This window comes from Neolamprologus multifasciatus, chromosome 1 (genome assembly GCF_963576455.1).
Source record: "Neolamprologus multifasciatus chromosome 1, fNeoMul1.2, whole genome shotgun sequence".
NCBI lineage: Eukaryota > Metazoa > Chordata > Actinopteri > Cichliformes > Cichlidae > Neolamprologus > Neolamprologus multifasciatus.
The window spans coordinates 22339319-22365378 of NC_140439.1; the positions used below are offsets into that span (position 1 = coordinate 22339319).

The 26060-nt window shown below is 39.5% G+C and overlaps 1 protein-coding gene across 4 annotated transcripts in view; it reads left to right on the forward strand.

Moving 5' to 3' along the window:
* The window catches only part of furina (furin (paired basic amino acid cleaving enzyme) a), an 82788-nt gene that overhangs the window by 14930 nt on the left and 41798 nt on the right, over nt 1-26060 (forward strand). For all 4 annotated transcript variants that reach the window (XM_085175988.1, XM_085176154.1, XM_085176237.1 and 1 more), the window contains exon 3: nt 25743-25841. In XM_085175988.1, coding sequence (XP_085032114.1) covers nt 25743-25841 — 99 coding nt within the window. The remainder of the gene's footprint in view (nt 1-25742; nt 25842-26060) is intronic.

Sequence of the window (26060 nt, forward strand, 5' to 3'; positions counted from 1 at the left end):
TAAATGGGTAAAAATGACATCAGAAAATGTCAAATCCCAGAACATAATGTTACGTTTAAGTGGGTGAGCCAGGTATATAGCTCTCCCCTCTTTCTTTAAAATCATCCAAGACCTGTCATATTTAATGGAAAAACATTTGGCGTAGGTGTCTAAAGAGTTTTGTGGTAAATTATGTGTATTGGAAGATTTTAAAGGTTTGCCACAGTGAAATAAAGTTTAACTAGTTTAATTTGCTGATGCAGGCTAAATAAAACATGTCACAAAGTATATTTACACTAATCCATAAACTGAACTAAAACAAAACATGGGACTGTCTGGCCCTGTTGAATTGAACTTATCTACAGAGCTTGTTAAAAGTAAAGTTTCCTTTCATTTGAAGGAGGTTTCTGTGAGATTGGGTTATGATCAGTGTTTGTTTTCCTCGCTCACAGTCTTCTCATTTTTCATTTTCTGAATCAGACTTTGTCACACCCTGTGGACATGAGTAGTTTCTCATGCTTTAATCATTGAGTAAAGTGTGTTGTCAGCAGCACTGAATGGTTTCTGTTATTAAATTTGTTCAGTGTAGTATTATGGTATTTATGCAGTGTCTGGGACATACAGTGAAGGCATATTTTCTTGACTTAAGCTGCCAGTTTGTCTTTTAAATAAGGCCTGTTTGAAACACATTTTACATAATTAATTTCAAGACTTCTCCCTGGTTACTTGAGTGTACCTAGCATGTCATGCTTTGGCAGAACCGGTTTCTTAAAATCGTGGTGGTTTTTTTTTTTTTTTTTTTTTTTTTTTTTTTAAAGTTTTTTTTTTTTTTTTTTTAATATTTTTTTTTTTTAGCATAAATGTGCAGAAAATGAGATTTGATGAAGGGTCTAAGTCAAAAGTTTAGCGATAAAAGTGTTCTGGCTACAAAACCTGAAAACAGATTCTCTGGTCTGGTAAACGGTAAGTACCTGCTAAAAGGACTAATTATTTTCTGGTGAAACTTTATCACTATGCACAATAGCCTTGAATCAGAGAAAAGCATCAGCATAGAAAGACTGAAGGAACAGAATGCATAATTGGACTCTGGAGACCTGAAGTGATTAACTGTGGTTGGGGGGGGGGGGGGGTTGAAGAAATTTGCTGGAAAGTTTTCTGAGCTGTCATGATTGGCCCACAGATGATGGGGAAGAAACTACCTGCTGAGTGTTGAAAGGAGCTCCGCTGCATGATTTGTACAATCACGCGCAGGTGCTTCTGCTTTTTTCTTTTTCTTCTTCTCCCCCCCTGCTTTGTGCTGCTAAGCACAGTGTTCATCTGCCGGAAAAGAGACTGATCAGCACCTTCATAATAGCTAAATAAGGGTTAAATCAACGCCTCTTTTCTGATTCACTGAGCTGTAGCTACCTAACATGATACTAGCAACATCCTACTTTGAAGTAAATATGAAGTGTGAAATGTCACAAACTGTGAAATTGTTCTTTGCTTTTTCTGTAGCTGACATGGAAAGTGGGTTCATCTGGGAAAAAACGAAGCGCATGCAGGTCTGGGGAAAAGCCTTTCTGGACTTGATGTTAAGAAAGGCTTTTGTGTTTTTTCTTTTCTCTAATGTAAACACCAAAGGAAATATACAGTAGCCAGTGTAATTTATCTGGTAGATATGGTGTATAGAATTGATTAATTTACAAGGATCCTAAAATTATTCGGAATCGGTTGGTCTACAGTGTGTGTTTAGCAAAAGCTTCGAGGGACAACGGTTATTATACTGGGATCACGGTTTGTGCATCATCATGCATGATGTTACTGTTCCCAGAAGGCCTTTAAGGGTCCTTGAGTCAAATGTGGCTTAAACACACCAGCTGTGTTGATTGTACTTCTAAATATTTTAGTATACTTAAGCATATTTTGTAAGCTGATTTACTTGTGCCATATCTTCATAAATCTTTAACACACCACTCTATGTACTGTGGCTCTGGTCCACTTTAGCCAATGAGAGCTGATGGCTCCAATGGAGTGTGCAGCCCTGTACAGTCGTGTAGCATGTGCCTTAAAGACTTTGCTTCTTTGAAGTTCAGTAACGAATGGCGCAAACCAGTGCTGAACTGTTGGATTTAGGCCGTTAGTTGGTACATAACTATTAAAAGGGCAAGTTTTTTTTTTTTTAATTTATTTTTGTTCTAATCTAGAGATGAATGTATCATTTCTCTTCTTGGGACAGTTGCTCATCAGCGGGTGGTGTATCTCTGTAGTGTCTCTGGCCCTTGTGCTGTTGTTAATGAGAGAGGCTCCCTTTTATTCCATGCTTCAGCCTCTCTCTCACTAAGCAGACCCAGATCTCACTTCATCTCAGTGCAGCTGCACTTCTTTGAAAGTTAATGAACTGCAGAGATCGACTTATCCTGTTTGCTCTGCTGGAGACTTCTGTGTTGAAAGCAAGGACTTTAGAGCCACCTGAAATTAAATCCTAATCCATTACCAGCACAAAAAGCTGTAACTGATATTGGAATCCTTTTTATTGATGAGCCAAGTATTAAATTACACTTATTGTGAAAGTTTTGTATTACACTATTATTTTTTTTTCATTAAATTTTGTCTGTGTTTGGAGCTTAGAAATTACCATAAAAATGCCAGCAAGGGTTGAAGGTTTGAGCTGATTAATCCTGCTTTATCTACAGATTTTGTCAGCAATTGAACATGCCTTGAACTTGTAATCAAAGGTTTTTTTTGTTTTTTTTCTCTTTGAAAACCTCAAAACTATGACCAGTGTTGTGCAAGCCCTGCAGGCCTGAGTTGACCCTCTTTGCCAGGCATCAGTTTTATAATGTATCTTATTAGCCCGCTCTTATATTTAGGCATAGAAAGACTGATTTAAAAAGTATGTTTGTTTTAAAAAAAAAAAAAAAAAAAAAAAAAAAAGACTTGTTACTTTCTCTCTTACAGCTGATATACAGCCACATTTGTTTACTAGAAGTCATTTATTGCTCCATGTGAATGAGGTGATCAGTGGTCTGTTCATTCTTGCTGGAAAAAAAATAAACACTTCTGTACTCATCTTGTCTCTCCTCACACCAGCAGCAGCGTGTCTGTGTCACAGAAGTAATTTGAGATGTGACTTGGCCACACATATTGTATGGTGATAGCGCATATCTTTTTCTTTTTCTCCCTCATCTTTTTTTCTCGCCTTTATGCTCAGTTAAGTCGATGCATTCATGGCTAGGCAGCAACTTTGTGTAAAGATGACAAAAAGGTAAACTGCTGGAATCCTCGTAGATGAAATGCTTTCAGATGAGTAAATGATAGTGAATTTCTAGCAAAGTAATTATATTAATAACCAAGAAAGCTTCTGTCTGCCCATATCATGCATTAGCACGAGCTTCATACAGTTGGAGCAAAGCAGAACGACGCCTACTCATTTTTTTACAGCTGCAAAACAATTTGGACTGCTGGAGAAATGCCTTTTGTTCATTTCTTGCACGGTTGACCTTGTTGGTTCTTTTAATGCAATGAAGTTGTTGTTGCAGAATGTGAACGGAAAAAGCCAATGGACTTCTTATAATTGTGTCCAAGTATGACAGGCTTGTGTTCTCAAATCTTCCATACATCAAAAGGACTTTTTAACCACTCATTTATTAAGCAACATTTTCATCTGGCATGGGTTTGTTTTTGGTTTTTTCTGTTTAAATCGGTGCACATATTTGTGCAAAATGTCACAATAGTATGTGCAGGCTATTTTCCCCAAAGATGGAAAACAGTGTCTGGTATGGAGACAACTTCAAAGGCTCAGTGAAATTTATCGGCTCCGTTCTGTTTGGTATTCTCATTATAGTTCAGTCACTGATAAGTTTCTGTGAACCTCTGTTTTTTATCTTTTTAGATTGGGTTATTAATCAAAATGACACTGCTATAGGTCAAACTAATAAATGCTGTCTTGTCAAAAAACTCAGTGTTGCGACGTGCAGTAATCGTGGAGAAGGCCAACATCATGAGAACATAGAAACAAATCCGTATTTGTGGAGACACATTCTGACAACATAACTCTTGTTCTCCTTTTTAAAAAATAAGTCAGACAAAAAAAGACAAAGATTGGTGGGGGCGGGAGGAACAAACTGATCAGCAGGAGGCCATCTAAAGCCTTGAACAAAGAAGTGAACCACCCATATTACCAGAGGTCCTGGGAAATGTAGCAGCAGAGGCCCAGCAGCACTCAGTCATTACTCTGCTCTCCCACAGCGGAGCGATGGGGGCTGGGATGGAGCAGAACCACACACAGGTCACAGGGGCTGTAACTAGAGCCAGATGTGCTGAGGGGACATGAAAACACGTGGACAGGCACCTCTGTAGCTTTTAAATATAAGCATGCTTACATGTACAAGCACGTACACATACTGAGAGAAGAGGTATTTTAGGAATGCCAGTATTGAAATGGAGAGTACTCTTGGTTTTGTACGCTGATTATGATGATGACAGTGGGGAATACCTACAAAATGTTCAGCTACTGGTTTGACTTAAATGCGTGACACATTTTTATGCCTATTAATGTATAAAACATCACAGGCGGTGCACTGTACTCATCAAAGTGTCATAAACCTATGTGCAGTGTGTGGGTTGTTGCAGAAATCATTTAAGGGAGCTACACTGAATTTTGGGAAGTGGTTTTCAGTTTTGACTTTGATTTTATACATTGAGGAAATAACATGCATATTGACTGAAATGGTCATTCATTGTATCCATTAAGAAGGTAGATGGATGGCAGTTTTATTTCATGAGTGAGGTAATAATTCTGTTACCGTAATTTAAAAAAAATAAAAATAAATTAATAAATAGAACAAATGATCAATACTTAAAGGCAGGGTTTAAAACAAACAAAATGTAAGGATAAACTCTAGGGTCTTGGTGGTCAGTGGATAACTGCAATATTGCCTTCACTTTTAGCTACAGGAACTTCCCAAACCCTCCCCATTAATGGTTGTCTTTCACTGGGTCAACACCTGAACAAAGGCACAAAAAGCCTCTGATGTATGTTGTGTATGTGCAGCATGTACAGTTTTCCCAGAGTAAGACATCAGTGATTTTAATATATTTGGTTTATGTTTAAGTAGAGTTCCTACAGAAAATGTAAAGTTAAAAAAAGCTTTGAATGTGTGGTCATAAATGTTATCGCTGACACTGTAAATTTGGGTGGGGAAATGAACACATCACTTCAAGGAAGGAAGCCAATTTTTAGGGGCCGTTAGACTGTGTACTTACCCATCTGCTCCAGTGGCCACGAGATAAGACTGTGGTCGAACTGGGCACCTTCCAGGCGTGAACGTGTGTCACACTGAAAATCAGCATTATTGCTAAATGTGTTCAAATGAGACTTAGTGGAGTTTTAAAACAGTAGAATGCATTATGCCGCTGTTGTTTCTCATTATGAAGCATTAGCAGATGCTGCTTGGTTTCCCTCATGTCAGTGGACGTTTGGGGATGGTTTAAGTGTTACGTTGCCGGGAGGTAAAGTGAGGCACATTGTTTAGCATTGTGTTAGACGGTAACTGATCTGTTTGTGAAAGTAGCTGGTTTTGGCTTTTGATGTCATGTCAGGGGCTCTAAACAAAGGCGCAACGATCTTCTTTGACCTACCTCTCCTCATGTTGTCAAGATACGCATGCAAGCTGCCAGGAGGTGGAGCAGTCATTTGCGTTGCAGTTTGAAAAGGTTAAAGGCTTAGATCTGATAAGCCCCTTACAATGAAAACAATGAAGTGAATGTTTAAAAGCCTGTAATGGAGGCAGCAGCATGGGAGGAATGCAGCATTTGGGTGGAGCTTTATTATGACGACTACGTGCAAACCCCCCCCTCCAACCCCACACCTTTGAAACAGGAGTCCTGCTAAATTGCAACACTTTTGAGGTCTTAGATTGTAGTGTAGCAGAGATGCTGGGTTTAGATTTCACATCAGGTGTCATCTTCAGCGATACAGGTAGTGTTGTTTTACAGCAGTGCCAGAGGTAGAGGTTTCTGCTCTGAAAGGAGTCTGGTTTTGTGTCACTGGTCACCATGAAAATCAGATTTTGAAAAATGTGATGGTCTCTTTGGCAACGTACATGATGCACAGCACATTTTTGTGGCTGCCAGTACAATTTGTTTGTTTACTGTATTGACGAGAAACATCTTGTTTTTGCCGTCAGTTACATTTCTTTGTCAGCCCGAATGAAACCAGCACGTCAGTACAGTTGCTTTCGTTCGCAGGCCGAGTCTGTCTTGGAAGAATTCTCATCAAAGTGCTGTTTGGCACGAACAACCAAATACCTCTCGGTCTCTTTTGTTGCACCTTGAATTAATTTTTCAGAGCTTCCAATCATGCACCATGGAGTTCCTGGCTTGCAATGTCTTACTCTGAGTAGGCGCTTATTTGTTTTTGAGTGTTTCCAGTAATGTTTTGCTATCATGCCAACTTGGCAGAGATATTTTCTAGATGTGCTGGAGGTAGTGGGTTTTTTGTGTGTGTTGATATCCCTTGGAAAAAAAGTGTTTGTCCTTCCAGCGTGTTATATCATCTGTTTTATTGATGTGATGGGCTCATCGGGTCTTTGTTCTCTGGTTTCCATGGAAGTCCTCTTAGCTGGCTAGTTTGAGCTCTGCAGTCGAGTGACACAGACTGTAAAACACAGGGTTTCTTTCTAGGTCATCTATCCATGTTGCAAAGGAAGAGGAATCATCATATCAACGTACTGTATCAGTTGTTGGTGTGTACGCTCAAGTGTTCATGAATATTTTATTGCTGATGTAAGCTATGCATCAGTGGGTTGCAGCTCCCCCTCCCTCTCCCACCACCTCGTCAGATGTTTGTGAAATTGAATCCCAGGATGCTCGCTATTGATAGGATGCTCGTCTTCTTTATTGTGGATGATGATTTTGCTGACTGAAGACATGCTGGCTAAATTGGATTCTTTTTATGGCTGGTATTTAGTGGTGGGAGTTTGCAGCCACTGGTTTGTTGGATGGAGAATAATACTTTTATGTACATATCTGGATGTTGGCAGCTGAGGGGGAAGGCTGTGTCCTTTTTAATGGTTATGAAAGAGGTCCAAGCTGTAATCTATTTTTCCATTTACATTAAGTTGGGACGATCTGGTTCAACTCAAAACTACAATAACAAGAGATTCCCCCCCCCCCCCCCCCCCCGATATTCTCAAGGGCTGCAAACGGTGATTATCATTTTGATCCATAATTCCTTACATAGTGATTCCCACAGACTTGGGCTGGCTTCCCAGTTATGTTAACATCCTCTCAAGTATGTTTGGCAAATAATTCTAGCATTTTTGTGATCTTATTTTATTTTTTTTTCATCTGACCAGCAGAATTACGCTCTCTGTTTTAATAGTTTTTAAAGTTATGTTGCTGCAAACCAGCCAGCTCTGGCCATTCCTATGTTGCTGAGCAGTTAACCAGTCACTGCTGATACTATTTAGTGATTATCTCCACAGGGAGATGAACTCCACCTCCATCATGTTAGACTGCATCCTGGGAATGTAGTTCTTGCACGGTTCAGGAGCTGCGCTGTGAGCTTAGAGAGCCAGTCTAACCAGCCAGTTATTAAAATACCTGTTCGAGTATAAGCTTAAAAAATATGTTATTCAGACAGATTGTCTAATTTTGGCAACTTTAGACACATGCGCACAGTTACATATTAGATAAACTGGCATTTAAACGCTAAAATCCTTCCGTTTTCTGTGTATTATATCAGGAAATTTGAACACTTCTGTTGGAAGAGTACTGTAGCAAGACAGAAATTTGAGTGAAGTTGGCAACACGTAATCACAATATCACAGAACTTCAAACCCCACTTAATCTCAGTGCACCTTAGGCTGTGCGTCGACTAAATCATAGCTGATCCCTTTTTAAAGATGCATGTCGCATTACATTTCTGATTTGGAAATTGTGACCGCTACAATACAAGCATGTCTCCCTTAACTAATATAACTGCACAACAGCCCTAGATGCGCAACCAATACATGTAAAAGAGCTCTAGACATTATAGCTAAAAAAGGCTCAGAGCTGAATTGGCCTCTCACAACCTAAAAATGTTAGATTCCAGCAGCATTTGGTGCAATATAAAGGAAATGAGTAGCAAAGGAAAGTGTGATGACGGTGTTTTGTGACAAGTGTCCATCTGTTTGGATCTGTTTCTGAAAAACTTCAGCTCAAGGAACGTTACAATGTTTTGGACGGGGTACTCTGATAGCTTTGACAGTTGGTGGGGCTCAGTAGCTCGCTCTCCTTCTCAGGGCAGTTGTCCAGACTACAGTACTTGTTCCCGTCAGCCTGCTCAGTTGCATGCTGCTGTGGGCCAGTGGAGATACTACAGTTCACAGGTTTCCCTCAGAGTCTAGTGCTGCCATTTCTCAATCTTCCAATGCACAAAGTAAACCAAGAGACCAGCAATTATGGTGCATGGGAAATAGCCGAGTCCTGTGCTGACTCTGAGGCAGCTTTCCCAGCAAGTGGGCTCAGTGTTTAGTCCACAGAAAACTGTCAGCCTCCCACTGCTTTCCAGACCTATAATACTAGCTGTATCATAACCCCCCTCAACACATGCACACAACACAGCCTGAAACCTTTTATTATCCTTTTTTTGGCACCAGGTCAGCTCGTTTGTCTATTTTAGTTCTGTTCCACTTTCTTCCTTGTTGTCCCAGCTCACAGTAACTCTGATACTGGTGCTGATACTTGTTAGGGTTTCAGGAGACATGCCTTCTGTTTTTGCTTAGTCACATATTAGTCAGTGAAGGGAAAACTTAAGAGAGTTATAAATGTGCGCCTCATGGTGGTTTTCTGTTTACCACTGACATATTTCCTTTTAACAAGACATTTATCATCAGAAATCATATATATGGTATATTATTAATCTTCCTAGATGCTAGGATAGGGCTGGCATTTATATCATTTTATTAAACCCTTTGCCTTGTCTTATAAACCCAGTGCAGCCCTCATCTTTGTAATGGTGCACTCATCCCCGTTTCAAAACCCAAACTGACTCAGTGTTTTGAACAGCAAAGATCTGACTTGTTCTTGTGAAATGGACTTAATGGGCAGAAACACCCACTGGTGTCATCTGATTCAAATTCTTGATCCCATGTTCAGTTTTTATTTCTTTTAAAATTTTTGTTTCAGTTGAATTGTAATTAAAGGACATAATCTAAGTCAATTTAAAGTTGTTTTTTTTGTTTGTTTGTTTTTAAAAAGTTGGATAAATTGAATCTTTGTCTCAATGTTAATTGATCTTACACTTTTAAGCAGAGCAGTCTTGTACTGTGGGGAAATGAACCAGATGATGTGGATTAAAAGTCGAAGGAGGAAGGGAATCTCTTAAATAACAGAATGACCATGCTGGGTCTGTTAGTCTGGAGGAAATGGTTGTGGCCAGCTTTCCTGCCATTGTCCTTGCCTCCATGCAGCAGTGTGGTTTGGCCAGCCAGAAGTCTTAATCCAGCAGTTGTGGCAGCTGAACAGTCTGTGTGCTCAGAGCTATTCAAGAGAAAGGAATTTTCCTTTCCATAGAAATATGTGACCCGAAATGCCACCACAGTGCAAAACCTGAGAAAAATGGTCTATAAAAAGTTTTCGCATTAAGTAATGGGTTAAACTGGTAAGCCATGTCTTATACTCTGGGAAGTCAGCTTACTGACACTTTAATTTTTTATTTATTTATTTTAATAGCTTGAGCTATGCTGGAAATTGTGAAATTTCCATACTTCATGAATTGAGTCACACTGTTACAAATAATCTGATACCATGTGTCACGGCATCTAATTTACATTGTTTTAGTACTTTCTTTGGGAAAACTTTTTAGTTGCCCCAAGTGCGCATGTGTGGGTCAACCATCAGTGTGGAGGGACTTTACCAGCAGCCCTGCCTCCGTACTGTACACATTGTTCTTTAATTTAATTCCCCACAGATGTTGCATCCATTGATTTACGTTTTTGAACCAGACTATTACTGGTTACATCTGGTTAACTTGTATTTTGATTGTTTACTGAATGGGAGACAGCTGTTGTCCATGTAGCTATTTACACCCCTTTATTTACTGTAACATAACTGATCCCCTTTCAATCAGTTTCATGTTGTGCTTCCATCATTCTCTGCCAGAATGAAGCAAACACAGGTGTTTCTAACATACAGTTCTTCCGGACTTGGTTTAGTATCTGTAGGCAGCGTATGATGTGTAATTACATGTTTGAGTAGGTGTATGGCAACTGTGCTGCTGTGTGTAGGATTTATGTTTTAACCTCTGGATACACAACTTCAATCAGGCCTATACTAATTCTATATTAGCTGTGCCCAGTAAATGTACAATGCTTTAATGGTGATATGTGAGCATTTTGATTTGAATCTGATTAGTGTGCCAATAGTATCCACAGTACGACTCGATGCTGCTTAAGGTTACTGCTAGTATTCGGCGATTGTGTTATGTGCAGCTCTGCTGTTTTCACTCTCACCTGCTGTGAGTGAGATTGAGGAGGAGGTGCAGACAGAGTATGGCTCAGCATCTGTTCACGTTGGACGACGTGCAGTAATCCTCCTCCTAAGAGGAAACCGTCCCGCGGGTCCTCCTGAGAACGAAGAAAATTGTAAATTTTGGGTGATTTGTGTGTCCACTACAGAGGACATGAATGAATAGGCTGAGGATATTTACCAGTGTGCTCTTTAGACCTGTGTCACACGCGTTGTGGACTTTTCTTATTGTGTTTATTGTGAGTGAGTTTTTTTTTTTTGTCCAAGTTGTGATTGCTAAAGAAAAGAACATTGGCACAGATGATGGATAAAGTTACCGGGAATTTACTTGCCAGTTGAGTGCGTTGATGTTGGGGAAGACTCACTGACATAACTGACAATGCCACAGTTGCAAGAAAACATCCTGAAAGATGTGAAAAGTGCCCCAGAGTACACGGCATCAGTGTTTCCTCTTTTTGCCTTATTGTAGATTGACAGGAATCCCAAGACTGTAGAAATATTTTGGTAACCTTTTCCAACAGTATGATTCACTGACAGTTTAAAAGCTGGAAGTAGCTTTTGGGGCTGGAAAGTGAAGCCAATGTGGAAATGCCTTAAAGTTGTGTTCTTTTTAAAGGCCCATTGGCTTGTTTCCTCTGTGACCTCTGTAAACAATTTCCTGACAACTTTCTGATCTCAGTCACTAGTTTCAGGTCATATTGAGTACAATAAAGTTTATTTTGGAATTTATAGTCCTTCTAAGAGTTAGAAGGCAGGATTGCTCAGGATTTGCTCATCTGCAGTCAGTCGGTTGGTTATTGGCAAAAGATGTGCCAATCATAAGGGTACACCGAAGAGCCACAGTTCCTTTTGAAAATGTCAGTTTTCAGTGGTAGACACTTTACACACATTTTGAGAGACCATATGGTCTGACAGTGAATTTAAGTGAGCAAGTGAATTATTCTTATAATTGCTTTTGGTAATTCATCTTGCACACACAGTTCTCTCTACTCAGTGTTGTGTTACTTAAACTGTATTGATGTTTGGCTTGACTTTGATGTTTCCTGTGCCAGGATCACACACAATATGCAAGGCAGTACACACGGCTTAATGTCTGTACACTCTCCACTCTATGGAACGAGTGCGTAATTGATATTATTTTTAAGCCACACCAAGTGCATCTTTATTTGACAGGGAGCTGAAATAAAGGCAGCCATGTCATATGAGTTTAATGATCCTTGACAAGGCAGTGACTGCTTTTCTTTCTCATAATGTGGACATGAGTTGTTTTGCTCCATGGTGCTGTCTACTATGAATAATTCTGTTTTGCAAGTGCATTCAACATATCTTCCCTCGACTGCTGAATTATTTGGTTGGAAGAGTGTATTTGTTCATACTGCCTAGGGTGAGGAAATTATGAATAATTTTGTTGATTGACATTCACCCACATAAATGAACACATCAGTTTCATATTCAAGGAACAAATAGGTGCAGCATGTATGGCAACAGTGGCGACTGCAGCAGGGCGCAGCTGTGATTTCTATGTTGATGTGCTTTCCTAAGATGATGATGATGGTTCATCATCAGCCACGGTGGCCCAGTTTCTCTGACAATCTGCTTGGAACTGATTTCACTTCTACTTTATTGCTGTTGACAGTATTTTCACTCAGCCTTATCGTAAATAAGACTACCGTGCTAATCATCATTTGCTCATTACACCCAGCGTGTGCGTAGTACTCCGCTTAGTCTTCTGATTTATTCGCTTATCAGCTCAGCTTCTATGTTGCTAACCGAGACGTGAAGGTCACCTGTGGAGTTTTTGTTCAACTTTTTTTAGTTTTATTAAACAGTTTGATCCTCCACCGTTTTACATGCGTGGCTACTTTTTACCTCCTCCTTCTTCCCTGTATCTGCCAGCTAAGTTTATTTTTGCCTTCTTGCCACCTATTGATCAGCAAAAAATTGTGTAATGATGGGCAGGATTGTCTGTTGTGTCGCATCAAAAGACTTCTCATCCCAATAAACTAGATCAGTGCTCAGATGCTTGGGCTACGACTATGTCGGCTGCTTGGAGGTAACATCCCATTTTAAAGACTTGCAAATTTCTCATAATGAGGTTGGAGGGATGCTGCTGGCATAATCTCCTGGGTTTACAGCCGGAAAAGCCTGGCTCATAGACCTTTGGGTCCCCACACACTTTTTAGTTTCACTTCCACTCGTTGTTAGAGCTCGACCAGTTTAACTGCAGACTGATATTATCAGCCAATATTGGGTGTTTGCCAATATATCATGTTGGCATTTATAATGGACAGTAGATTAAAATAATAAGTAAAGAGAAGATGTGGAGGGTGTTTGCTTTCAACAGTGTTATGAGTGTTTAGAGCACCACAACAGAAGCCAACTTGGCCAGAGTGTAAACAAGTAAATAACGTAACAAATGTTAGGGTATCTGTTTCATGCATCTAAAAGGGGAAAAAAATAATGGCTAATATATCATCGGGTTACTAGATTTTTAAATCTGCAGTCCGTAAGTTTACTGATTAGCTTTGGCAGTAAAGACAACTTGGTAAGGTTTAGGAAGTACATACAACTTTGTGTAGGGCAGCATGGTGGTTAGCACTGTTCCCTCAAAAAAGAAGGTCCTGTGTTAACATTCACACTCTGGCCTTTGTGTGGAGTTTACATAATTTCTCTTGGTACTCTGTCTTCCTCCCATAGTCCAAAACATGCAGTTAGTAAGGTTAGGGTAATTGGTGAATCTAAACTTGCCCATAGGTGTGAATGAAAGTATGAATGGTGCTGTCAAGGTAGGCCTGGTGACCTGTCAAGATATAGGCTCTTGCCCGAAGTTGAAGAAAACGGATGAATATACAATTCTTGGGGTATTAAAAAGATTTCGGATCAACCCATTACCAAGTGTGACTTCTTGTGTATAAAAGTCACCTGTTTTGACACAATGATGCCCCAAGGATAGGAATGGTGAGGTGACTGAGAACACTAAAACCCTGTCCTTGTTGCACATCATTTTTGGAGGTAACACTCTAATCCAGGGGTCTCGAACTCCAGTCCTCGAGGGCCGCTGTCCTGAAGCTTTTCCATGTGTCCCTGTTGCAACACGCCTGAGTAAAATTAGCAAGAGTATAGAACTTGACTGCATGCTGAAGTGCCAACCCCTAACCCTACTCAAGTAAATTTAAGTTAATGTAAGTGTTTGGAAAAATATACTTCTAAAAGTACTTTTATTGGACCATGTTCATTCACTCATGAGCTGCTGTAACATGAATCCAATAGCTGAATCACCACCTCAGCATGCAGTCATGTTCTATAGAGTCTTGCTAATGACCTACTAATTGTATTCAGGCGTGTTGCAACAGGGACACATGGAAAAGCTTCAGGACAGCGGCCCTCGAGGACTGGAGTTTGAGACCCCTGCTCTAATCTGTTTACTAGTGAGTAAATTTAATTGGGAATCTACATTTTTTTTGTTCCTATGTCCCTTCTGATCTATAAACCTTTTAATGGATGTCATCCAACTCACCTTTGGATATTGAATCGATGGTGATGTTTGTGTCGTATGCTGTGATGTGACAGATTTGTTCTTTGCAAACTGGAAGATGCACAATAAAGTTGACTGGATGTGACTTAGGTTATGCTTATACTTAACCATTCTAACTGGATGTGGGGGGGGAGAGAGAACAAATCTTCTTTGAAAGTCAAATCTCAGAAGTCGATGCGCTGAACTGTGACTATTAATCTTCTTTTGAATGTATTTGAATATAAAAGACATCCCACAAATTCCTCAGAAGAGCCAGCCAGCCATTATCCGCTACATAAAACCTAAGTGTAAAATGCTTTCCCTGTACTATCTACTTTAAAGATGACTGAGATATTCGGGGAAATGATCCTTTACTTACAGGATGTCCTTTGGTTTCTTACAACAGATAAATATCAAAAGTGCTTTCAGAAATGGTCCGTGGCTTTTTCCTGGTACCGTTCACAGTTGCGATGCAGTTCATTTATGGGAAACTTTGATATCAGTGCAGAGCTTAAAAAAAAAATCTTATCTCTTGCAGATAGCTAGAAAGTGGGTGTGCCTGTAATATGCATTTATGCACTGCTGCTGATGAGCCTCACTATGCTGGTGCCTCATTTAGACTGTTCAGTTACTTGGAAGCAGTTTTCTGAAGAAATATTTAACAACTTTTTTAAAAAAAAAAAAATTTGTGTGTGCGTGCGAGTGCGTGCGTGTGCGTGCGTGCGCGTGTGTAGCATTTTGTTTTAGCACATATGTGTGAGTAGTCGCCGGAACACTTTTTGGCACCATCAATTTCTCGCCTATTGCTGCACGTTTATCTGTGAAATTGATGTTGAAATAAATTTAAGGTAAAGGGATGAAAGATGTGAGTGCATGTGTGTAGTGGCCCATAAGGCACCAGGTGCCCATTACTGAGGAGGAAGACTTTTTTCCCCAAATTAGCACCTTTACTGCAACATCATAAAAGCACAAAGCCCCAGCGTGTAGTCTTTCCTCAAGCAAGACAATGGCAGTATAGATAAGTAATGACTGATGAGATGGCTATTCAGCCTGAAATATGTGCTCAACATTTTTATTTATTTATTTTTTTTAAATCATAAATGTTTGCAAAGCATGCCATATCAAATGCACAGCGGTTGTGTCTAGTTTGGGTGATGTTTTGAAAAGCCCTGCTGCACTTAAAAATAACACCGCATTACTTGTGGATGAATTCCAGTGTGCATAATCCCTTTCCTTACTCACCTAGGCTGTTCTTATTTTGACAAACCAAATACTTTATTACCTTCCCTTGCCCTTCTCACCCCCTTAAAAGATACCAGATTGTCAAAACTGAGTCTCGGTCTCCATGGAAGCAGCAGTAACAAACAGGCTTTAAGGGCTTCCCCTGTTCAAAATGTGTGCTGCGTCTTGTTTTGCGATCTTTCACACGACTTCCCATATGGCGCATTGAGAAGTACTGAGTCAGTGACTGTTGTGGAATAACAGGGCGATCTCACACATGGACTAATGCATAAAGCCTCAGGCCTTGGCAGCAGTATTTAATGGCAGCACTGTGTAGCAGGATGTACTGGAATAAACAAACAAATAATGATTAAGGATATTCTGGGTGATTAATTTACTTGTTGTTCACACAATAGAGTCCAGACTAGTCAAAGATAACAGAACACTCAGAAAATGGTCAAAATGAGCCCAGTCTAATGAACAGTGTTAAATATTGTTCTTAGAAAGACAGAGAGGAGCAACTCTTGAAGCTCTTTTCTGAGCTGATGAACACAATGACTGAGTTTGCCTCAGACGTTAGCTGTTAGAGAGAGATGATCCTCTAACCTTAGAAAAACTGGAAAATATTTTAATGGTCGTCAACCCATGTCTTTCCTGATAGATAGATAGATAGATAGATAGATAGATAGATACACACATACTGAGGTGTCAGAACTCCTCATTAAGAGTACAGAGGTGGTCTTCAAATCACTTCTTTGTCGGGGAGAGAGTTGAGAGAAGCTGCTTGAAGTATAGAGTTTCCATATTGTGCTAAGGCCATCAAAAATAGCCAAGAAATGTTCTAACTTAAGGCAGTTTTCATTAAAGAAATGTCCTTCACCTCACAATTTCCCTCAAAGTCACTCTTAAAATGCAGCTGCTGTGCACCTTGGGGAGACCCTCATGACACTCCTTTAAATTGAAGTGCAGAGGGCTCAGCTACCTGTGGTGGTGTGGTGGGTGCAGAGACTAAAATGCTCAGTCCTCTGTGGCGGGAGAGGACAGTGATGGAAATGTTTTAGATGGAAATTAAGAGAGTGCAGCTTCCTCACATGGCCCCAGCGGTCCATCAGTGGTGGTGGGGGGAGAGCCTGTTTGGTATTACTGTCTTGCAGGAGTGCTCTATCTTTGCTCCGTGAGTTAAAAGGGGAGATAGAATTAGACTGCAGAATTAAATCTTATTAGCCCCTGTCCCACTGGCAATCACCTTTTGCACCATCTTCAGTGTGTGTGTGTGTGTGTGTGTGTGTGTGTGTGTGAGGGAGTCTGTGTGTGTGAGCAAGGAAGAGGGGAAGGTGGGAAGAAATTCAACAGGTTATTACTGACATTATATTTGAAATGAGCACAGAGGTGTGTGCGTGTGTCCTTGTGGTCTTAGAATTTACAATCCAAGTGCTACTTTGCTAGTTTAGATGCACTGTTAACTTCAGATTCAGCTGTTAAACTCCCCGTAAAGAACATCACCTCTGCATGTACATCATAAACTGACCTTAAAATAGGGAAATAAAAATAAAACAGAAACCAGGTGATGAGACCTACATTTCAGCCTAATCATATAATTCAGTGCGGTAATCTGACTCATTGCAGCATTAATATCAGCGCTCATGGTTATTCATCAGTGCATATTAATGGCATCCAATCCAAGATTTTTTTTTTTTTTGCACCCTGCTTTCATGTCTCCTTATATAATAGCTTTTATTCCAGCACTCCTGACAGGGGGCCTTTGGGGCTGAGAAGCAAACTACCTGCCAGTGAATTCATGGTGCATCTTCTGTTCTTCTCAGCACTGTCAGATTTTACTTTGTTCAGTGTTAAGGGGGGAAGAGAATCTTCATGAATGTGAAATGGTGTGACCTTTTTGAGAGCTGGAAAAACCCCCAAAACATTTCACCTCATCATGCGGATTATTTTCTCCATTTCCTAAAAAGTGTACATTTGCTGCATGTAGAGTGCTATCAAGAATGTTTCAGGTAACACAGACAAACCACTACAACCATGTTGGGTCATTTTTAATACTGCATTAGAACATGGCCAGTTATCATATGAAAATGTTGCTGTTTCAAAAGACTAGATAACTTTGCAAAAAATGAAGGGGAAAAAATGGAAACGCATTTGTTTCCACAGTAATGACCATATGCAGTTTTTCACGTGGTTTGGCTCTGCTGCTTGCACAGAGTATTGTTTACTGTGGTAGGGAGCGTCGGGCACAATGAGCTTTATATATTCAAAAACAAGGCAAGCAGGATGGTGTGATTTATGCAGAGCTGCTTGTATACCTGTACAGCACAGCCTGCAAAGCGGCTCTCTACCAACTGCCTTATAACTGTGTTAATATGACTGTCACAACCAAATTATTTTGAAATAAGTGGCAATATCATTGAACTGCCGGTACATATATCGTTACAAATAATCAACTGTTAAGCTTGGCTGAACATTAACAAGTTATACAGCAATGTAGTAGCAGGAAAGAAATTTTGTTGTAATGATCCATTCTTTATAGCTGTAGTTCTTCAAAGAAACTGTAATACACAAGGCTGCACAGATGTCAAAATGTCTGAGGGACGAGGAAGGTATCAGCAGAACCAGTTACTTCCTGTTTTGGCAGCAGTGTTGTTGCTCACTGTTTTAGCACTGCAACCGGAATAAATGCTGTGTATCGCCTTTTGTGTTTCTTGAACTTCGCAGCCTTGAGCTATAGTCTCTAAGTAATTATTTAGCAATATAGCAATTAGCCAGAATGCCACAACAGTGTATTTACACAATAACAGGATTATTATTTGTTTCTACATAGAGATTTTGCAGACACCAATAAAGGTTTTAGTAAGAGGAAACTCACCACCGTTCTAAAAACAAAAGATTAAACCTGTTTTGTTCAGTATGATTTTGTTCACTCAAACCTACTTTTAATTTTTATTTGTGAAATAGACCGAAATAACCGCAAAAGATGGAAGTTTGCTGGAAAAGGGGGGCAAAATAGGAAGAACCCCGACGCGCAAAATGACTCCCTGGTATCTTTTTGGTTTTAAAGATCATCATTTTCTCCATTTAAACTGTTTTGGTCAGTTTTCTGTACTTTTTTTATTTTTTATTTTTTAAATACAGATTGAAAGCTCAGATTAGATTTAGTATTCCCTCGCAGTGTCAGAAGCAATCATACACTCTGCTCTCCCACTGATAGAATTGCCTCCCTTGTGATAAAAGCCTGCTTCCTCTCTGTCCCTCTCCAATTTCCTCCATCTCTGTATAGATGTCTTTCCTTTCCAGACACCCCCAGCCCCAGTGCTCCCACCTCACCCCCCCCCCCCCCCCCACACACACACACACTCACACTCCAGTGATGGATACAGTCCACTAATGAGGAAGAGCTCATCAAGACATCTGCATGAGAGTTGTTGATGGGTTTAAAGAGATTATCTCTCAACTTTTAATACAAATCTAATGGGGCAATCTTTGATTTCCAGCAGGCTGATCATGAAAAGTAGTTTGTTTCCCGGCTGTAAGAGAGAGTGCACAATTGTGATTAGAGGTTCATCATGTTAGAAGTTCTATGAGCATAATCACACATGTGCCTTATTTTTTTTTTTTTTTTTTTTAACTTTTTAACATTATAGATATTTATTTCAGTTAACAAGAAGGGACGTTTTCACATCAGCCAAGTTTTTTGATTAGTAGTTTAGCATGTTTGCACTCTTCTAATTTAATCTTTTGTCCACTTTGAGGGAATTCTTTGCTCTGTTATTAACAATTAAAAGGATCAATGCAAGACGACTGCTCGAGTTAGACTATCACTTTATGCCTGCTTGGGGACATTGTATTGCATTAGTGAACTGCTTTAAAAAAGTGTGCATGCATATATGCACTGCAGCTGCCTGGGAGGTGTTTACAGCAAAATAAATTAGACATAATTTTAAATATTAATGAAAGTAAAATGTTACTGGGGGAGTAATGAACAATATTGCAGTGCCACCACTGCTATCAGAATGAATACAAAAAAATGGGCTGTTGGACAAACCCTGATTTATTTTAGTCTGAATCATCTGCTGTGGATGATTCATATCTTGCACTTGCCTTTACCTTTGTGTTTCTTGTGAATACTGCTGGTTGTACATCAAAACCTTCAGTAGATGAATTTCCCAGTTCAGGAAATGGTGACGTGTGCACACTTCACTCTTTTTCTTCTTTTTCTAAAGCACTATGAATATCAAGACCTTCACATATATAGAGATTTTTAAACGTCTTATCTGTGACAGTTAAATCCGAGATACATTTTTGCACACATGTCCCAAGACAGCTGAGGAATTGATTCTTCAACCATCTCTGGGTATATTGTTGTATTATTGTAGGGTCTTTTCCTCACAGTGCAAAGTGCCTTAAGGCAGCTGCTGTTGTAATTTGTTGCTGTATAAATCAAATTGAATTGAACAATACTAAAGTGGTCCTGTGGTTGGCAATGTTTCCTCACAGCAGGAAGGTCTTGGGTTCAAACTCAACAACTCATCGCATCAAAAATCTTGCTATGGCAATGCTGCCTTTCTGGGCCCACAGAGCTCTTTTAAAAAGTCTGAATTATTTTTACTTGGTGGTTAAATAAAGGTTAATAATTGAAGGTATTTTTTTGCGGTCAGCCATCATCCAATGAACCTTGTTTCATTTCTGAGAATATTTTTCATGAATCCGTATCTCAGACATTTCCCCTACAGCACCTGCTGGTTGTAGTTGTGCTCAGGATGAGCTAATTTTTAGCGTGTTATCTGACTTCATCCTGAGGCCAGCTTTCAGTGTCTCACAGTAAGTCTTCAGTATTCAGCCAGAACATTCTGGTATTTCTTTTTCTCCTTTCACTTTTTTTAGACATTCGTTTTTAATGTGTGACCATGGAGACACTCGAGGAAACCATGTGATTCACAAATGGGGCTAAATACCTAAAGGGGAGAGGTGTGTTTATATATATTTATATCTCCATATATCATAACACGATTGCACAGATGGATTGGATTTCTACTGCTCAGATGTATTGGCTTTTCTATAATTGATTATGTTAGTCTGTACAAACTCAGTGCAGCTGGGACTTGGGTGTTAAAGCAGCTGTGTATGTGTCTTGTCCTGTGCTTCTGACTTTACCTTCACAGCACCATAAAGACACTGCGAGGAGTTAGTCATCTGAGAACAGCATGCATCGACCCGTGAGCTACCAGCCCTGCAGCACTCCTGCAATGACACTGTAAACTTTTTACACGCTCATCCTCTCTATAAAGTTGAGGTTGTGCTGCAGTGGCCGAGATGCTGAGTCCGTCATTTCCTAATGCAGGGACTCAATAAGAAAGGAGCATATAATGAGCTAATATTTCTTTGTTTTTTATTAAGTAATTAGAAGGCAAACAATAGTTGCCTCTTTTGTTTTATTGCATGGTTATTATAGAGGCTTGCCATAAATTTAAGCTGCGAGAATCAGTATTTTATTTGACTGCATCAGTGTAAATATTATTTATTTTTGTCAATAAAAAAAATTGGCATTTACTGTGTAGTCAATGGTTAACAAGAAGTAAAAATGTGGCGAGGATTTCAAGTATTGCATTACATTGCTGAACAGAATCTGCCAATGTGCGCCTGCTGTGTTGCCAGCAGGTGAATGTAGGTGTGTTTGGGTTCATCAGAGGTCCCCAACTAGCCAACAAAAGCCAAGTGGCAGACCCCTGAGAAGGTTAATCATCTGCTAAAGGAGGGCATCCTGACCTTTTTGTTTTGCACATTAACCCATCCAGCCACATAATACAAAATTAGCTTAATCATTAGATCATTAGCACTTAAACTGAGGCTCTCTTAACTCTGTGGGTAATTTTTTTTCTTTCAAGTGTAGATATTGAAACTGCCTATATCAGCCTGTCCTCTGTACAGAAATGTCAATTCTGTATTTAATCCATTTTCTTTTTTTGTTCAACATTAAATGAGCCAATCAGAGTTCTTCAAAACAGTTTGTGTAGACTGATTGGTCGACTGTGCCAAGAATTATAATCTCTGTTTACAGTATAAACAGAGCGAAGGAATGAGGGCGGTAGCTTGTTGAGAATGGATTGGTTGTTGATAAATAAGGTAGCTTGCGTTTACCTTGTAAGGCTTCATATGTTTAACAGTTTGTTCCAGTTTGTTTTATATTAATTTAGACATTTTTTGTTTGTCAAATTACCCACTGCTTAATGTACAGCTCTTTAACAGAAAACAAAAGAATGTTAAATTAAAGTTTGAAGCAAGTTTTTTTGAGTAATTTTCTTTAACTCGTGCAAAATGTTTGCTGTCTGTATTTAGATCCTCATAGGATGGGTTAAAACTGGAGGCAGCTTATGCAAACACAGAGCACATACAAATCTTATACAAAACAGCCTTGTTGTGGCGAGGTTTCAAAACACGGTGTTCTTCCTGTGGGGCAACAGTGCCATTGAGCCACTGTGGTGATGATTTAGCTTGTGTTCTTATTAAGTAAATACATAGCATAGTTGCCAAATAAAACTAAAGGTTAATGAGTAACTAGAGATGCCGTGTGCTAGGAAAATAATTAAGGGGGCAAACAATGAGGAGAGAACATGTAATGACTAAATGCGGTTTGGCAGAAACATAGACCAGCTGTGAAAGCCCATTTTCAGGTGTGTGCGGGGAGCTCGGGTTGGTCTGTCTACTCTGTTGTTGTCTTTATTTTATTTCATTTATTTATTTTTTTAAGAAACAGTTTGTTATATCCAGCTGCCACTGTGGCCATCTGTGCCCTGTTCTGCCCATTCACCGCAGCGAGTAATTGGACTCTGGCCTCATTAAATAAACAAGTTGCTGAACTATTTTAGGATGATTACTTGTCCTATGAAAGTCTAATTTTTTTTTTTTTTTTTCAATTTATCTCTGCTCACTGATGCACGAGCAAAATATGGTAATGTTTTGTGATGGTAATGTATTGTGATTCTCTTAAATCAAACGCAATCCAAGTGAAAATGAAGTGTGGGGTGGTTTGATGTGTCCATAGTTGAACCACAATGATGGCTCCCCCTTGAATGGGATTTTCAAAAATCCACAGGCTCGATGTTCACAGCATCCGAAACTGTTTGCTATCGTCTTATTGCAGCCCCAAACCTCTTTCCCAATTTGTCTCCAGACATTGTTTGGCTCTTTGTAAGACATAATTGTGTCAACAGCCTCTGGAGATGAGACACCAAACCTTTCGATAAGTGCTTTGCCCAAAAGGTAAATTTGGCAGCTGAGGAGGGAGCCAACGTGCAAACAAAGCAGCAGACAGTAATTTTCCACTGTCTGTTACTATGCATATTAATGAGGTTGATGGATTAATGCCTCACTTTAGTAACAGGCCACTAGGTGAGCACCGGTTAAGTCTGTCGTGCTCCAACGGTGCCCAGCTTATCGCATCAGAAGTTGTGGACCAGATCAGTTTTCCACGTGAATGTCTTTGCTGTAAATGGCTCTTTCTCTCTCAGTGGAAAGCAGTTAAAACCCCACAGAAACAGTGTGATCCTGAGATAAATTGTTAAACACAAGCTCTTAAGATTTGTTGCTGATTGCCTGATGATGATGATTAAGCTGCAGGGTAGACATTTAACAGGACTGGAATGGATTTCCTTTGGTTAAGTGCGGGTGAGTGTATGTGTGCGCATACATTTGTAACAGCTGAGATGTTTTCAGGGGAATTGACCTTTTTGTCCCTGCTCGAGTATGTGTGTGCATGCAAGGTGTGTTTGTCCAAAAACTAATCACAGGCCAGATTGCCGTGGTTCTTTTTTTTTTTTTTTTTTTTTTTTTTTTTTTTGTAGGGAGGTCGGCATAACTTTGCAAATTTCCTAAAAATCTGATGACAAGATGCCTTAAAGTGAAATAATTATGACCTATGGAAATAAGATTTTCAGACACATATATTTAATTAAAAGGTTTCCCAAGTTGGATAACAGTAACTTTTTTTTTTTTTTTCCTTTTCATTTTACCTTGTTTATCTTCTTTGACCATCATTGCAATGAGTTTCAATTATTCCATTCAGCCAATCTTTTCACCGATGTTGGTGTTATTTAAGGTTGCTTAATGAATCCTGCCACTCTTTGCCCATGTCTTTGATCAGTGTCCAGCCTCCCAGGCTCTTATCTTGGCAAACTCAATGGACACGCTACCTGCTTTCATTCTTTTATTCGGAAAAGGGTTGGTTGGCTCGGCTAATGCCTTTTGGTTGTCAGTGTTCTCTCCCCTTTTATATCCAGACTTGTTCTTTAATGATTTTTGCACACAGAGACTTGTGGTTTTGGTAGTCCCACCTCTGAGCTAAATATCACTGTAAAGTGTGTCCTCCCTCTCGGTTATTGCCTCCCTATTGTCCTTTGGTTTTTGTGTGCAGGAGCTTTTTGTGTCAGCCAGGCTGAATTGGCCTGTTTACTGTGATTAAATGGGAGCAGAGGAGGTTGGTGGGCTGAGCCGTATCTGTTTTAGAGTTGAGGAGTGTTGCACTACCTTAGCTCAACACCAATCTCTACTGGGACACACAACACACACACAAAAAAAATGTGTAAGTATGTTTTAGTTAACAGTTCGAATATAAAGAAGCCGAATGAGGAGCAAAAGCAGGATTCCAGCAGAATGAGCAGTTGAACTGAATTTGTTGTACAGTACCATTGTCAGGATGAGCATGAGGTGGGGAGCAAGGAAACTGCTTAAGGTGGAGCAGGAAGGAGAGCGTGGCTGGAACAGTGGATGTGGAAGAGGGGGCAGGGCTGGCAGGCTTGGTAGCACAAGAAAACAACTGAACTAGAAGCTGTCCGTTGTATTTGGAACACATTGGCTAACTGCACAATGTGTGAGATAATTGAGTGAAGAGCCGGAATGTATCCAGCCGGAGGTTGATTAGTGGATCAGTGCAAGAGTGTGCAAGTGGCGGCTGGAGAGAAATCACACAAATGCAGAGCGGGAACAAGCAGGGAAACTGAGAAGAAACATAAGGAAAGGGAAAATCAGCTGCTACTCAATACAGTTTTTGATTGTTTGATTAGTTGAGTATACATGGGTATTTTTTCTCTCTCCAAAACTCATTGGTAATTTTTGCTCTAACTGATGAGTACATTTGCTTTAATAATTGATCAGAAAGTCAAAACACCAGTAGAGAACTAGTACAAAAGCAAGCTAAACCTTGAGTCCGTTTCTTTTTATTGAAACATGATTTAAATTAGTAATAGACTATAAAATTGGATTCGGTGTCAATTAATTTATTTTTGGGGTGTGCAGATTCTCACCATTAATTCATTTAGTTAGTTTATTTAGTCATCACTCATTAGACAGACTGTATCAACAGTCCATGTAGCACGCAGTGACAAACGGGCTCAGGCAGACACTGATTATATATGGCTGTTCTCCACTCCTAATTAAGGCTACCCATCAACATTTTTAACACTCAAAACTGGCTTTGGAAATCCTTCTTTTGAAAACAAAAAGTGAAACTAAACTTAAAAAAAAAAAAAAAAAAAGCTTAATTAGAGGCACCGCTTCACCACCACCCGAGAACATTTTACTTTCATTCATAGCCCTTTTAAAAAATGTTTAATTGCATTGTTTCTATAACATACTGAATCATTTCATAATGCGGGGCTTTGAAAACAAGGATCAGTGTGATAATGGGTTATTATAGTGTTTTTTTTCTTCTTCTTCTTTTCTTTTTTTGTTTTTTAAATATATACTTTTTAAAAAAATAAAGTAAAACAAAGCTACCATGTTTCTTTCCCTCTGAAACTGCTCTGCTGTGATGTGAAGTGTTTTTCATTTGCTTAGACAACTTGTTCTCCCAAGTGTGCTGCTGCTCAATATTAATAACCTAGGTTCATACTGTATTAATGGACTGATTACAGAGGAATATGGGTCACGTATAGGATTTCCCAATGAGTAATGTGTAAGTCAAGTTTGTGGTACCATGAGTGGGGTGGGGTAGGTTTACACAAACAATGCGAGTACATCGTGTCATGCATTGCTGGCAGCCCATTAGCCTAATTAGGTGCCGCAAAATGTGGAGAGAAATGGTTGCAAAGATGGGAGAGATAAGCCAGGCCAAAATGGGTTTATAGATGGACTGTAGTAAATAGAAACATGAATTTGATTTTTTTTTTTATCATCTGTTATGTTGTATTTTTCTTTAAGAATTTTATGTAACTATGTGTACACTTTATATGAGCATATGTATATATTTATGAAATATTTCTATAACTGCTGTGAAGGTCCTACCAATACCTGTGTATTATTTTATAAATTAACTGCCAGCTGCGTGTTGCCTGACTTTGCACTGGCTCTGTACACACAGTTGTGATTTTCCTGGAAATATTGATTTATTGGTCGAGGATATGAAAGGATAGAGACTACAGTGATTTCATACTTTATTGAACATATTATCATATGAAGAGTTGTTATCAGACTACAGAGAGACTTAAATGGCTCTGATGTGATAATGGATCATATCTCCTTATCTCTGCAGGTATTTGGTGATTATTATCACTTCCGGCATCGCACAGTGGTGAAGAGATCACTGTCGGATCACAGGGGGACGCACGTCCGTCTACTAAACGATCCCAAGGTAAGACATTTGTTTTTGGTGCTACAGTCGTGCATGCAAAGGAAGTCTGTTGGTTTCTAATGCAATGATGACTGACTAGGTGTGAAGTGTTGAAACTGCTGCTTTATGCTAGAGCGCACTTTGTGGGATGGATTTTTGCAGTGTTGGGGTTTATTTTTGGGCATTTTGGATGAAGTTGGTAGTGAATCGGGCTTTAGAATTGTGTTTGACCTAGTAAAC